The following is a 14887-nucleotide window of genomic DNA, read 5'->3' as shown; positions in this document are numbered from 1 at the left end:
CTTGCCGGCTAAGCTCTCCGCCCAGTGGGAGGGCAGAGGGCCAAAGCTTCAACAGGGCTTCGCCAGTGCACACCCGGTCTGTAGCCTGTGCTCCGCAAGGGCGGCTGGAGGAGGAGAGTCCTCTCCCTGCCTGTGAGCTGAAGCTTCCTCCGATGCTAGATTCCAGCGGTTTCCGTCGGTAGTGTAGACAGCAGACAAGGCTGGTGCATGCTCCGGAGAGGCCGTTTGAAGTGCAGCGTATTGGGTTCGCCGGGGGGAGATGTCAATCGTAGCGGTGTTTGATAATTAGAGACACTCTGATGATTGAGGACCTGTTGTTTGTTTCGCGCTATCTGAGATCGAATATTGCAAATTTCTTCTCAGCGATTCGGGAGTGAGAGGCGGTCGCGTTTGGTTTGAAGGCGGGGTCTTCGGAGCAGCTTTGAGAGTGGGAGGGTCGGGTTGGTCGACAATGCTGAGTGTCGCAGATCGTATCACGTAACGTCGCCGTTGAAAACGGTGTCTCTAGTCGCTTTCGACACGACAATTTGCCGGCAGGATAGAATGATTGATGATAAATGCGGTGACACCAAGTGTCTGCGCAAAGACAGCAACGGAAAGTTGTCGTGTGCTCGGCACCAGATGCTGTAGAAGCTGAGTTGGGGTGACAGTTCTGCTGTGGAAGTCAGGTCAGAGAGAAACACACACGGTCACTTTTTTGCCGCTGGTGATTAGGTAACGGTCAGTAGGCCGGGGAGTACTCACCAAATGTTCGACGGTGTAGGCAAATACAATTGTTGCTGTGTGGAATTGCTCTCGATGCGAAATAAACAGCTCTGTACGCGGGGTTCGGCCGGTTCCAAGGAGCGGATAGGCGAAGGCGAGATGAGTTGCGAGGATGGTGGGAAACGAAGGTGCCGGGGGTGGGTTGTTCGAGGCGGCGGGATCGGAGGCGAGAGGGTGATGTAGGCGAGTGAAGAAGGCGGATGATTCGCAGTCGCAATATTGCAGATCAGTTGAGCCAACAAACGGGCACGGGAATAGGCGATTGGAGGTTGCAATGCGAAGATCTCCAGCAGAAGAGGAAGATAGGAAGACGACTGCTGCAGGAATGGGTAAGCGGGTGGGAGGGGGACTGGGAGGAAGAGAAACGGTGACGGACGAAAAGAGAAGCGGTCGTGGGTTTGGGAAGGGAAGGGAAGGACCGAACTGGGGGGCGACGGGACGGGTGCGAGGATTCCAGGAAGGGACGTGAGCGTGGGCGTAGATGTCGGTACGTAAGGAAGGAGGTACCTTGCCCCTTGGTGTATTTTGGTGCCTTCCATTTGGTACGGAATACATCATACAGCACCTAGTAAGGTGAGGTAGGCAGGTACCTTTTTTTTTGGTGGAGGCGGCATGGGCGGGTGTGGGCGTGAACGTCGCACTGAAGTGGGCGGGTGGGCGTGCCCTGGGTGCCCTGGGCGTGGGCGTGGGCGTCCATGGCACGGCGCGAGGACGTACTGTGGAAACGTGGGACGTGGGGAAGGAGCAAGAGTCGTTCTAACTGCTGCTTCCTTCCTTCCTTGCCGTTTCCTTCTTTCCGACTGCATTGGTACTCTGTACGAAGTTCCCAAGCACCCAGGGCACCTTCCTCGGCTGTTCCCTTTATCTTTTGGTAAGATTACTTAAGGCAAAGTATTCTCTACCTTGAGGTACTATGTAAAGTGGTATTACACTAAGGTACCTTACTCCCAGGGACATGACTAAGGTAAGGGAGGTTAAGATATGCGGCCTGGAAGACGGGGAGGTGGAAGGGCGAGGATGGATGATGCTGCGTTGCATCCCCTACGTTTCTCGGAACCTGAGCGTGAGTGCCATACCCAACCTTCGTCGACCAACGCCCAGTAGTCAGCGACTGTACGGTGGACATGTGCAGATGCGGGAGCTGGTGCAGATGCGCCACAAGGATACAGCAGGAGGGAGGGGACACACTCACCTGCACACACTAGAGAGAGTTCCGGAAGGTCAAACACGGACAGGACAGCCAGACGAGACGGGCTAAACACCTTCGTCTCTTCACTTCACAAGCACAACTCTTCCACCAGGGAGCCCACGTCTTTGACCCCCCCCCCCCCATTACCATGCTCGATATTTGGGAGCCAACAATACACAATACACATGTCTTCGAATACCAATGCTGGCCATTGGAATATCTTTTCACCCCAAGCAGACTGGAAGACAACTCATCTTACCTATCAAGCACAGTTATGACAACTCTAAGCGTCACCTCTACCACCGCTCTCTTCAGAGCTTTTGCCTATCGCCAACGCTGCGCCCAGCCAGCCCTCGCACAATGACGCTCGGAGGGTGGGGTAGGGGCCGTGAAGCTTGTACTCATCAGGTACCGATCTACTGCACACGGACCCTTGAGGCAGTCTGTTCAGGGATACGCAGCATGTCACTGGCAGGGTGACGAGACATGAACGTAACCTGACCCCAAAGCTTAAACAGCCTGGCGCCCAAGGCCCAGTAGACGGTAGTCGTGTGGCCGCGGCGACCGTGGCAGGCTTGAGGCGAGGAAGTAGGTATTTGTGTCCATTCGATCATCTGGACGATCATGATTGCTGTCACGGCGAGGGCATTGGAAGAGTTCAACGACAGACTAATCATAAACTCATCAAACACGGCTCTATCGTCAGAATGTCAGCGGGAAAACACTCGCACAAGCAACGGGAGCTTACTGTGCCTGAGCATGCCCCGAGCCTCTTGTGTTCCCTGCACTAGGCATAGCCAAGCTGTTTGTGGTGTCGAAATACAGACGTAGTCATGACAATATCTCTGCGTAAGGTACCATACTTTACGGTTTCTCTAGGCGCACTGTAAAGACCTGGGTACCTCGCCAGTGGAGGAGAGCCAAAGCTAAAAGTAAAGGGGGAGGAGACTGGGTGTGCGACAGACAAACTGCAGCTTTCGCGACCTTCGTCTACGGCGCCCTGTCTTGCCCTGAGCAGAGGAAACGAACAGCCAGGAGACAGAGACATGCGGTATGCTCCGTCGTGACTCTGATCTGCCAGCATACCATTTGCCTGACAAGTTGCTAAGTTATTTGATGATGTCAGCAAAGGGCAGACAATTAAGAGACAGTACCTTAGGAGAAAGACTGACTGATGTTAATCACTCGTCCACCAAAACTTGAGCCACATTTACCAAACGATACTTGAGTATAGCGAGGCCAAGATTAAGGAGGATCCTCTCGCTGGAATTGCTGCAAGCAACCAGGTATAAGCCGGCAGACAACGTCAGTATCGGCTGCTGCGAAAGCGAGACATGAAGCTACCTGGCTAGGGCTGGCTCCAATGGCGATGGCAACATATTACTACCTACCTGAATCTGCGCACTGCTCCGGTCACCAGTGTGACATTGAGGCATCGGAATAGAGTAGTGTAGCGCGAACAACGGACGCACGCACCTTGCTTAGCCCCCTTGGGCACAAATCCAGGGCAGCCGCTCAATGGTCTGGGTTTCTTCCGAAAGGGGCGTCGCTAGATCGGCCAGAGGAGAATAGCCAAAGGAAAAATCAAGATTGACAGAAATCAAACGGCCTGCCGCCGGGCCGGCCTCGCGATTTCTTTGTTCTATCAGGCTTCTGGCGTCGTTTCCATGCCGGCTTCCATCCTCGGCCGGCCTCCCTTCTCCCTCTCTTGCATTTGCCTCTTCTTTGCCTCTGCCTCTGCCTCTGCCACACCCACTCTGGCACTTCCCTCCTCGGGCTAGCGGCAGTCGTATGTATCACCTTCAGCTTCCTGTCCACATGTTCGTCTGCGTCCCATCGTGCCCTACTCGTGCTTTGGAACTCGATTGTTCAAGCTTTCAATCTGATGCGAGGCGGTCGGAGAGACATTCTAGAAGCTCACACGGACACGGGAGCCCGCCCCCTCGGTTTGTCAAAGCATGTCGCATCCTTGCTCCAGAAGCCTGAAGGTAAATTCAAGAAACAGACAAGCAGCATGCGCGCTACTGTCGAGTCGAGACAAGAGGCTAATTACTCTTTTCCACCTTGCACTGCTAATGGAATTGAGCTCGCGGATCGGAGATCGAGACAAGAGTGACCGTAGGACGAGGACGGCAAAAGCTGCGAAGACGACGGCGTGACCAGTGGGTGCATGTAAATGGAGCGAGTCCGGATGGAGTGCCATGGACGGGGACTTTTGTCGCATAGTACAAGATAGAACAGTTGAAGGCGAGGCGCGTGCAGGCCGCAGCAGCAAGGAGCGAAAACGACCGAAAAAGCAGACGGCCGCCGTTCGTTTCGCAGCAGGTCCATTCCTCCACTTCCAGCAGTCGACCTGGGACTCTGGGAGTCTTGGACACACTTGATCTCGTCGCTATCCCAAAGTCGGTTCAGCCTAGTACAGAAAGACGAGTGTGGGTGGACCGCCATCTCACCGCGTGTCTCAAACTTGCAGCCCGGGACCCCTGGCTCATCGGACCCGAAATGGCACGCACGGTGCACGAAACGGTCTTGGGAGGGGTAGCAGTCCACAGCGGCTGGGTGAGAGGATGCACCCGGTCAACCATGTCGGCGGCGGGTGACGGCGAAGAAGCTTGGGGAATGGTGGTCAAGGCGCCTCTCAGCGAAGGGAGATCGATGCGTGGAAGCCTTATGGAAGACGGCTAGAAGCCTGCCAAGGTTGGGTTGGTGGAGGGCGATGAACGGGGGGATTTCGCGCCGCGTGCCAGACGTGAAGTCTGACTCGGCCATTCGTGGTATGTTTATGGTGCCCGCCCAGCATCTCTAAGCTGCGAGAGTTTGTCGAACGGTCCAGCATTGGGACACGGCATATGAGGTGTGGAAGCAGGGGCCGAGATGGATTCCCGGGCTGGCTGATAATTGTCATGAAGGTTGAATAATCTGGGTGGTCGTTGAAAGGTTGTTGGAGGAGCCTGAGATCTGAGGTGGTAGACAGGAGGTGCCTGAGGGCATTTAGCTGGTCGCCTCACTGTCTCACACGTTGGTGACTAAGCCGCTTCCCTGAGCTGGAAAGTAGCAAGAAAGTGCCTTCCTCGACAACCTCTGCGCTTTCTTGGATTGCTGTTGGTTTGGATCTGGAAGGAAGGCACGCAGGTACGAGGTAGCTTAGGGAAAGTACGGAGCACCATCGCATTCTGCCTCTCTTTCTTCGCGGAGTGGATCCTCCTTCCTTTGTTTTCTAAGGTACCTATCCCCGCCGGATCTGCACCTGCTGTGGGAGATCCATGGAATTATCTACACATGCAAGATTGATGGGTCCATTTCTCTTGCCGTCATTCCTTTCTTTTTCCAACCAAGTTTGCCCTTCTTCTCCATCAACGTCTCCACGCTTTGCCCGTTGCTCTCCCCCTGGATACTAGGCAGATGTACGTAGCATTCTTCTTCACAAACAAGACTATCTCCAACCCCATCAACCAGGGCCATCGATGGACATCCAACCTCGACTCTACCGTCCGGTCTCCATCTCAGTCACCTTGTTCTACCATCTTGCCGGTGTTTCACCGCATGGTTGCTTCGGTGTCCGATGCAAGAAGGCATTCCCAAAGCTTTTATTCGTCCCGAAGTCCACAACCTCTTTTTCGGCTCAACTTTCGGCGCACACCAACCACGCGGCGTCAAGGGCCACGCAACAAAGAAGTGGACGAACCTAACCCGCGAGTAATTCGCCTCGTGCTGCTCTCCCACCACCCTCGTCGGCTCTTATCCCGATCTCCAGTCCCGCTGACCTATAGAGAGCCACTGCTTAGACTTTTGTACCCTGAAACGCGCTGTTCTCTATGCTCCAGGGCCATGGGACTAGGACTATGTGATTAAAGACCATCAACGACCATCTACATGTTGACAGGTATGGCCACAAGCTACATGTCAAGGCGCGCCTGAACGTCCGGTTAACTTTTCGCGACTGACATGACTGGCTGCACTCTTCGGTCAGTAGTTAGGGTCCGCAGTCCGATGAGCCGCAGCCTATCACAGATGCTACGCACGCGTGGCCCAGCCTTTGCAACCCTCCACGCCTTGACAAACCCGATATCTTACATCTAAAGTGTTTCCAGCTGTCAGCTATTGCTCAATCATGTCGCACGGTGTTCAGGGCATACCCCCTAGAATTATTCTTTGTCGAAATGGCCAGGGTCGCGCTGCTCTACTCCCATCGTATCGCTCTTGTTTCCTATAACGTGCCATGTACTATTATTAGCTGACTTCCTTATGGTTTAGGGACTTCTAGGGACGGGAATTTGGCTCTAGAGGAAGACCAGCTTCACAATTTCGTTACGCTTCAAGGTTATCTAGTACCCAATGCTACAACGAGCCGAGTTGCCAACAGAAGAAGCTTCGACTAAGGGCCAACAGTGGAGATAGTAGATGCATCGGTTCCTCACGTGCTTTTGCCCGCATCGAAAGCTTTCCACCGTCTCCGGACCGGTGCGGTTACATACTTCTCGACTTCAAGATTCTACGATTCGTTCAACGGCCCCTGCTTCGTGGCCCGAGCCCATCACAACGGACACAAGGGCCTTTCCGGGCACCTCTGATCGTCTTGAAACACTATACGGCTCCGGCCTCCTTCTCGAACCACGCCCAAGGCCTAGAGTTTGGATCTCTGGATGATCCCAGCCATTGGCTGACTGCAATTCTAGCTTCATTTGCTGCACCCTACTTCGGCCATCACGATAGCAAACTTTTGCAGACACAAAGATTTAGGACTTGGAGCCTTCTGAGTATACTGTGACTCCTCCGTTGCTGGCTGCCCAGGCAGTCAGGCTATATATGCTGTGTTTCTCACAGACGTAGCGGAAGGTTGTCAGCGAAGCCAAGCTCGAGGCGAATGCTATCTACTCCCTGCACAGCCATTTCATGAGATCTTACTTCGATTTGATTGACGGTGTATCCATTACTGGCACAGGAGCCCAGGGGACTCGGTAATGAAGTGGTGCAAGAGCCAAAATCGTATTATTAATTAAAGTTATAGTGTGACAAGCTCGTTCTTATTTGCTCTTGCAGCAAACATAGAACATTGAATAGCCGCGGCATCGTGCCGGTCGGTACTGTTGGTCCAGCTTCGTCTGGAGAACACCTGGACCCTTCGGGCGGTCTTCTGCCGGACGCGCGCGCGATTCGGCCACGCAATTCCATGTCGAATTTGCTTGACTCCTCCATGCGATGCGCTTGAAGTTCATGAATAAGGGCAGTCTACTCCTCCGCATATGTGGTATAGTCTCGGGCGCAGTATCCACGGCATACCCGCAGGCCGTGGTGCCTGCATAGACTCCTCTTCCGACGCCCGCAAGTTGTTGACGATGGTTGAAACAGCGATGGGTTCGACTGCGACTTCTCAAGCGAAGAGCTTATTATTGTTGACTTTTGTGTTCTGCAGCTATGGCGGGCATCGGGGGTTTACTCGATTCGGCCCGAGGTATCGCCCGGCTTTGTGCGGCGGGGAGTTCGCTCCATTGGTTGCCCGTAGTTTAATCGAAGCCCTAAACCTTTCTTTATAGGTCGAAGGGCCAGCCGGATTTGGCGTCTCGTATTCCCCGGATTTGGTTCTCAAGCAGGGGCATCTAGACGGATTCGCCCGGGCATGGAGCAGTCGGCACCGGGGGATTTATGGGTCGCGATGCGGGATCCACCCCGATCTGGCAGCCGGACAAAGCGGGTCGCTCCTGCCTTCCGTGGACCGGGCGGCGCCCGAGATGAGTGGAAGCGTCACTGTCCCGATGCTCCCTCATTGGGGATGTCTTCTTGCGCTTCTCTTACAATCCGCACAAGCCTTGTGTGCAGTCGAGGCCTTCCGAAGTATTGCAACAAATCGATCCGTTAGCGCAAAAGCATGCCCTTCCCAGGTTCGGATCCTCCTCTCCTTCCTTGTCGCCAAAGATCTGTTTCCAAGCGGAAGCGATGATGTTGGACGCCGGCGATGTGCTGCTGCTGCTGCTGCTACTTTCTGGTGTAGCTGCTGAGGGTGCTGCCGCGCCAGCCGCATCTGCGGGGACCTTTGAGACATGTGACGAGGATGCTAGGGGATGTTGTTCCGTATCTACTGGTGCGGCAAAAGCTGCTGAGGCAAGGATTGCGACAGAGAGGGCGGCGGAGAATCTCATCTTGGCGGTTGGTGGATGATGGAACAAGAAACTGAGCAATGGATAGAGGAAAACGAAGGAAAATAATAAAATGAATGAATGAGTTTCGATTGGAAAGTCGGATTCTTCGCCAAGCTCTGACAAACTCGATCGTGAGGGAAGAACAGACGACAGAATTACACAATACTGCGGGTCCTCAATCGTGCGAGTGTATGAGTCGGGGAAGCGGTCGTACTTTATAAGCCAAAAGTAGAATTCTGGCGCGAATTGAGGAAAATAAAGGCCCAGTTGAGGAGTCTTAGCGCAGACGCGACCGTTTGTTGGACTTTTCGAATCACGGGGCGGGTGGTGGTGTGAGACCGAAAGGTATTTTGGTCGGGATGCTAATTGTCGAGAGTGAAGAAAAGGACAAGCCACACCGAAGGGTGAAACGGGACGCCAAGTTTGGCGCGGGTTGGTTACACAAAGGATGAATGGGGAGGAGTTTGTACGGAGAAGTGAAGCGACGCAGGTGGCTTGGTGGAAAGAGGCTAGGTGCGGATAGGACGGGGCGCTTTTGTGGTAGGGAATCGAGAAAGATGGGCCATGAGAGAAGGGGAGGACTAGAGACTATTTAGTAACGAGAAAGAAATTCAGACTGCGATGGAGTGTACCCCTGACCGTCACGGACTCGTAGCATGGAGTTACCAAGGATTTCTGCGTAATGAGACTTGAAAGTATTGGATTGTTGGTTGGCTTGTCCGCAACACCGAATCAGGAAGTTGGCCGTTGGTTTTGGATATTAGCAACGAGGAATTCATGCTTGTTAGGTAGTACCCGGCGCGAAAGGACAATCAATGGAGATGGGGGGGCACTGGGGGCGACAGGGTCATAGGATCATAGGGTCGCAGTATAGAGTAATACTACATAGAGAACGAAGACAAGGATCCGGGAGCTCTCAGCACGTTCAGCTTTCGTTGTGCGCGTGTTGGAAACCTCGGAGTTTGGGGGCGGGGCGGTTGGTGGATGGGACGCATGGGAGGAGCACGGAGCGGGCGGGGGATGTAGCAAACATCCGAAGCAGTGGTGAGTTTTCGACACTCAGCATCACACATCGTCATACGAGATCAAGGAGAGTGGGAGGGCTGAGGAAGAAAGAGAAAGAGAGAGAGAGAGACACGAGACGACACCTGGTACGAGCGGTGCGGTGCCGCAGGCCCGCCACGGGTAACTTGGGTTAAGCCCCCAAGCCCCCCTTCATCGTTTGTTTGACGCTGGAACCCCGTGCGCGGAAGTTTGGCGGGAAGATGGGGGAGACAGACACAGACACAGGAGGAAGTGGAGGTTGGGAGTTGGGACTATCCTGACGGGTTCATTAAGCAAACGGAATCTATACTAAGAGTCTAAGGTAGGAAGGACTAAGAATGGTGCCAGTAAGGACCAGTAGCTTAAGGGGTGAGAAGAGGGGGCAGCGCGCTAATGCTTCCGATCGCGACCCCCCCAAGATTCATGCATGATTCTAGCGCGCATTTCTCTGCTCAGCTTGCTGCTCCTTTGATGGGGGCGATGTACATGGTATGCACCTAGCCGCCCATGTTGGTTATGTTTTCTTGCTTTCATTATTCAGGAGCCGCTGGTGTTGGGGTCCTGGATCCGCTGTGCAGTTCAGTCTGCAGGTGCATGAGATCCTGGCAGAAAAGTAGAGCATTTTTTGGTGCTTTTGATTTATTTAAGGTACTTTTCAAGGTACTTTAGTCTTTTACTTTTGGCGGCGGTCCGCGTTTGGCTTTAGTCGAGTTAGAGCTGTCTGGGGCATGGTGCTTATTGTAGATCATCACATCAGCGGACGGCGCCTCGTTCCAGCCTTTCCAGGAACGCGCCTGTTTCTTTTGGTGTGCTAATTTTTAAGTGATGGTTCTTCTTTTTTCAAGTCATCAATGGGACTTGTGTCGAGATTCGAGTCAGTAGAAGGGAGATCTTTGGTCTCTGACAATTGACCATTATTTGCTGCCCTTTGTGTGTCCTCTTGATGCGACATAGTCACCTACAACGGCAAGAGTCGACGAGTTTTGCTGCCCAAGTTGGACGTCACAAATGGTTCATGTTTTTTCTCTTGGTCTCTGACATCCCGGTTTCCACCAAGACAAGCAGTGTAGGTACCACCGACTGCCCCGTGTCTCCTAAACCCCGTCCCACTTCCCGTACCTGGGGCCGGTACGGAATTGAGGAACCGAGGGGGTGATCAGGTGTCTCAAAATGTAGTTCAAGACGTGCAATGAGTCTGAATTGTTACGGTTCATCGGAGAAAACACAGAGTCGAGGGGAGTAAACAAGTTGGGGGCGGCCGTGCTTCGGGAGAGCTGCGGAGGATTACCATGGTGATTCCGGTGTGGGCGGAACCATACGAAGGGGAAGTATGGACTCGAATTTTCCTACATGGTGAGCTCTTCAGGAGTTGTGCGATGAGATGATATCGAAGATCCGTCGGCGTGATTAGTCAAAAAATACATAGTAATCGTGTTCAAGATACTCAGTTGTCGGATTCAAACCCCATATACCTGCCGGACGAGGAAAGCCGAAAGCTTGAAAAGGAACCTCAGTGATCAATCAAATGGCTATGCCTTGCGCCATTCGGCACAATCCTGCCAGACATCGTGACTCGTCTGATGTACTGAAGTAAGACATGGCCCCGAAATGAGTCCGGACACGAATGCAGGTCGCTGAAAGAGCCAGAGTAGGCTTCGGACGATGAGTTCGCGGCGCGATTAGAGGTGACTGCTCCAAGTAGGTTTACCGTCTTAGTGAGGGGGAATTTGACGGCACTGCGGAATGTGGCTGGCCGTAGCTAGATTGCCTGGGCTTAGATTTCTGCCGGTTAACCGTTGGAGGTGTCTCCCTTCAACGCCAGTCTTGTTGATGCTTTACCGTGGTACGGACAGTGAGTTTGGCTAATTCGAACGATGGGTGGCTTGGGGCGGTCTGTGTGCCTCTCGTGTCTCTCGCGATTAAGCCTGCATCCTAAGATCCTTAGACGGGAGAGACATGCGTCCATGTAACGGTGGTGATTCAGATGGTGTTGAGAGATTGGCCAGGCACGGCGGGGTAAAAGGAGGCTACTGCACGGTAGATGGAAGCTATATTGTTAGCTTCTCTTGGGGCTCTCAGTGGCAGTGAGCGGTAAGGAACTTGGTTGCATTCTTTCGTTTTTGTTCACTTAGGCACAGGTGATACCGAGGGAAGGGCATGAGAGAGGATGAGTGTTGCTCAATGCTTCCATGGTGAGATGGCGAGAACTCAGTCACCTCTTAAGTATTGTCGCGCTATAGCAGCTTGCTTTGCTTCAGCGGCGATGCAACTCGAGAGATTGGGGAACACGGAGGTTTATTGACAGCAGCAGAAGCAGAGTTCCTGACCAAGTACCTGACTTTGTGTGACAGCGGCTACACCCTCCTGTCTCATTCCCAAGTTGCTAATTCTGGATGCCAAGGAGGCATGCGACCAACGGCAGCGGTCCAGGCCGGTGGACGGTAGACAGGAGGGGAGCTTCATTTCAGCAGCTGCATCGGAGGAGAAGCCGAGGGGAAAAGGAAGGGCTCCCGCTGCCACCTGGTGGGATCTGTGGACCATCTGGTGGCAGCTGGTCGCCAAACTCCAATGTCCGCCCGGGTGGATCGGGGTTAAGGCGGAGGGCAGCGCAGAGAAGGTACGGGAATTTCCACCAGCTTCTCTCCAGCCACTCACATGACCACAAAAAAAATTAGCTAAGCAGCTGCCTCAGCCAAATTCACCCGGAGGGAAAGCACCTCAGGCAAATTCCGGCCCCGAGAGTCCGCCAGAGTCGGGAACGTCATTCGTCATTGCCTCCTGCGAAACTCCTCCACGCAGGCCTTTAAACATCGTCAACCACCACCACATCCCCTTTGTTTTCTCTTTCGCATCGCAAATTCACCCACATCACATTCGCACACGAATCGACACGACAACGATGTCTTTCAGCATCACACTCCGCCAAGGGCCTGCGCGCCTGGCGCAGCGTCTCCCGCAACTATCTCAACCCTTCCGCACAACCGCCACCAGAGCCTTCCACCAGGCCTCGTCAAAGTCAAGACCGACCGCCTCCGTCGCGACCGCCGCCCGCAATGCCCTCCTCCGCGGCTCCTCGAGAACCTACATGCAGCAGGCCGCACCTGGCGTCCAGGGCCAGGCGAGCCCCCTCCGCAAGCTGTTGGTCGGCGGCGCCATCTTTGGCGGTACCCTCGTCGCTATCAACGTCGTCTTCAACCGCGAGACCCGCGATGACGGCGGCATGCCCGTTTACGAGCGCGAGTACCTCAACGATACCTTTCTTCACACCGGTTTGGGCGTCGGTATTATCGCCCTCAGCGCGCGCCAGATGATCCAGTCTGGATTCGTCTACAGGTTGATGGTGACGAACCCTTGGGTCGTTGGTATCGGTGGTCTTGCTCTCAGCTTCGGTACCATGTACGGTACCCGTGCCATTTCTCCTGACAAGTAAGCCAAGAATCATCTCCCGAGAATCCGAGAAGCAAACTAACGCATCAACAGCTACATCCCCAAGTACGCGATGTGGGCCGCCTTCAACGCAACCCAGGCCGCCATGATCGCCCCCCTCCTGACAATGGTCCCCGGCGCCCTCCTCGCCCGCGCAGGTCTCTACACCGTCGCCATGATGGGCTCCCTCTCCATCGTCGGTGCCACCGCCAAGCAGGACAAGTACCTCTACATCGGTGGTCCCCTCCTCGCCGGCCTCGGCGTCGTCGTTGCCTCCAGCTTCGCGCCCATGCTGCTGCCGGTCACCGCCGTCCGCACCCTCGCCCTGACTGAGAGCATCTCGCTGTACGGCGGTCTCGCCGTCTTTGGCGGCTTCACCCTCTACGACGTCCAGAAGATCCTGCACCACGCCCGTCTTGCTGAGCGCGGCATCATTCGCAAGGATGCTGTCAACGAGAGCATTGCGCTTGAGCTTGACTTTATCAACATTTTTGTCCGTATGGTGCAGATTCTGATGATGCAGCAGAACCGCAGGAAGTGAAGATGAGTTGGACTTGAATTGTAGCAGCAGTGGAGGATAGGATAATGGGATCCCGCCAGTGGGATGGTGTATATACCCCACGGCGGGCGGAAAACAGAGGCTCGAGAACCCCTCTCATGATACGACTCCAAAGAGACCTACGGGCTCGGAGTTGGTTTTTTTATGTTGTACAATACCAGAATAAATAAAAATTCTAAATTCGGTCAACTAAATGTCCCACCACACCTGCACCCTGATATGTTTGTGTCTCAATATATCCGTACAAAGTAGCATGTCACAGTCTCAGCATCTTGACTCAGTTAGATAGTGCAACAGCTACTTGCCCCCTCAAATTCTGGCTATGCAACTACTGTTCCATGATGAAGCCAGGAGTTACAAAATGCACACTCATGATGGTACACAATTTTAAAATCAAAGCGGTTGAGCGCTGTTCATTGCCTCGGAGCCTCTACGTGCGTAATAGAGAAAGCCACCCGATTCATCCCATCCGTCATTATGATTCCCTCAAGTTGAAAAGGAAACCCCATATCGTTACATCCTACTCGTCCTCTTCGCCATCTTATCACCCCTTCCATCCTCCTTTACTTCCCCGCCGCCGTCAAGGAGTCATCCCTCAAGCGGGGGAAACGTCCTCAAAAAGTGACTGGGACACTCATACCCGCCTGGGTTGTTATCCAAATACAACTGGTGATACGCCTCCGCATCCCACCACTGTCCCGCCGGCGCAACCTGCGTCTTGATAGCCCCCTTATACCACTGCTCATTCGCCAACCGCGTAACCTCCTTGGCAATCTTCTCCTGCTCCTCATCGTGGTAGAAAATCGCGCTCCGGTACTGCGGACCCGTGTCGGGACCCTGGCGGTTCGCCGTCGTTGGATCGTGCATCTTGTAGAAGAACTCGAGGAGCTGGCGGTAGCTCACTTCTTCGGGCTTGAAGACGACCTGCAGGGCCTCGGCGTGGCCCGTGTCGCCGCCGCAGACGGCGCGGTAGGTCGGGTTGGAGAGGTCGCCGCCGATGTAGCCTACGCGGGCGTCGATGAGGCCCTTGGAGGCGAAGTGTTTGCGGTAGAGGTGTTCTACGCCCCAGAAGCAGCCTGCTGCGATGGTGGCTTTTTGGGCGCCTTCCGGGAGGGAGATGGGGGCGGGGGGCGTGATTGACATGCTTGTTGTTGTTGTGAAGGGGCGGGTTAGGCGGGTTAGGAGGGAGGAGATCATTGTCTGGTGGTTGTGTGGGAGGGAGGTTGTTAAGAGGAAGAGGACGATGGGGATTGTGAGGGCGAGGGTGAGGAGGGGCAGCTGCTGGAGCTTGTGGTGGGGTTTGCGTTTGGGGGCAATCGTGATTTTTGGGCGGTATTGCGAGGGGTGGTTTCTGGTTTGCGGTGCGCTGGTTGTAATGGGAAGGTGATTAGACGGGTGTTTCGGACGTCTTTTATGCGTTCAATGGAGTGATGATTCCAAAGATTGATTACACGATCAAGATACAATGTTGCAAAAAGAAGAAACTACGATGTGATTTGGATTCAATTGCGATTATGTATATAAAGTTGGTTACACTGCCACCTGCGTCAGCCAGATTCCAAACCATTGGATCCCGTTGTCGCCACGCCTGCGCTGGAGCTCCCGGGGGGTTTCTGGGACTGCTCACCTAAGGAAGGGTCGGCAAAAAAAAAAAGTGTCAGAGTCACCACTTGGCCAGGGACCAGAGGCGGTGGCTCGGGGCGGAAAACGTGGAGTGCATGACAAATCGGGGGCGGCCGGCTCGGAGATCCTTTTCCAACGTGAACC

At 54.2% G+C, this 14887-nt stretch overlaps 3 protein-coding genes across 3 annotated transcripts; 1 reads left to right on the top strand and 2 right to left on the bottom strand.

Moving 5' to 3' along the window:
• Positions 1 to 504: 504 nt before the first annotated feature.
• CPAR01_01610 (uncharacterized protein) lies at positions 505 to 2580 on the bottom strand (the record flags this gene model as incomplete). Its single annotated transcript, XM_060485899.1, has 4 exons — positions 505 to 633; positions 745 to 1330; positions 1407 to 1630; positions 2386 to 2580. 4 exons carry the CDS (start codon positions 2578 to 2580, stop codon positions 505 to 507), a joined length of 1134 nt encoding a protein of 377 aa, XP_060356756.1.
• A 9454-nt stretch (positions 2581 to 12034) lies between these two features.
• Positions 12035 to 13102, top strand: CPAR01_01609 (bax Inhibitor family protein; the record flags this gene model as incomplete). The annotated part of the gene is made up of 2 exons (XM_060485898.1): positions 12035 to 12561; positions 12616 to 13102. The coding sequence occupies 2 exons, from the start codon at positions 12035 to 12037 to the stop codon at positions 13100 to 13102; spliced, it is 1014 nt and encodes a 337-aa protein (XP_060356755.1).
• Positions 13103 to 13708: 606 nt separating this feature from the next.
• Positions 13709 to 14263, bottom strand: CPAR01_01608 (peptide methionine sulfoxide reductase; the record flags this gene model as incomplete). The annotated part of the gene is made up of 1 exon (XM_060485897.1): positions 13709 to 14263. One exon carries the CDS (start codon positions 14261 to 14263, stop codon positions 13709 to 13711), a length of 555 nt encoding a protein of 184 aa, XP_060356754.1.
• Between the last annotated feature and the right edge of the window lie 624 nt (positions 14264 to 14887).

This window comes from Colletotrichum paranaense (genome assembly GCF_030867605.1).
Source record: "Colletotrichum paranaense strain IMI 384185 chromosome Unknown Scaffold_1.1, whole genome shotgun sequence".
In the NCBI taxonomy this organism is placed as follows: Eukaryota; Fungi; Ascomycota; class Sordariomycetes; order Glomerellales; family Glomerellaceae; genus Colletotrichum; species Colletotrichum paranaense.
This window is presented reverse-complemented; position numbering and strand designations above follow the sequence as displayed.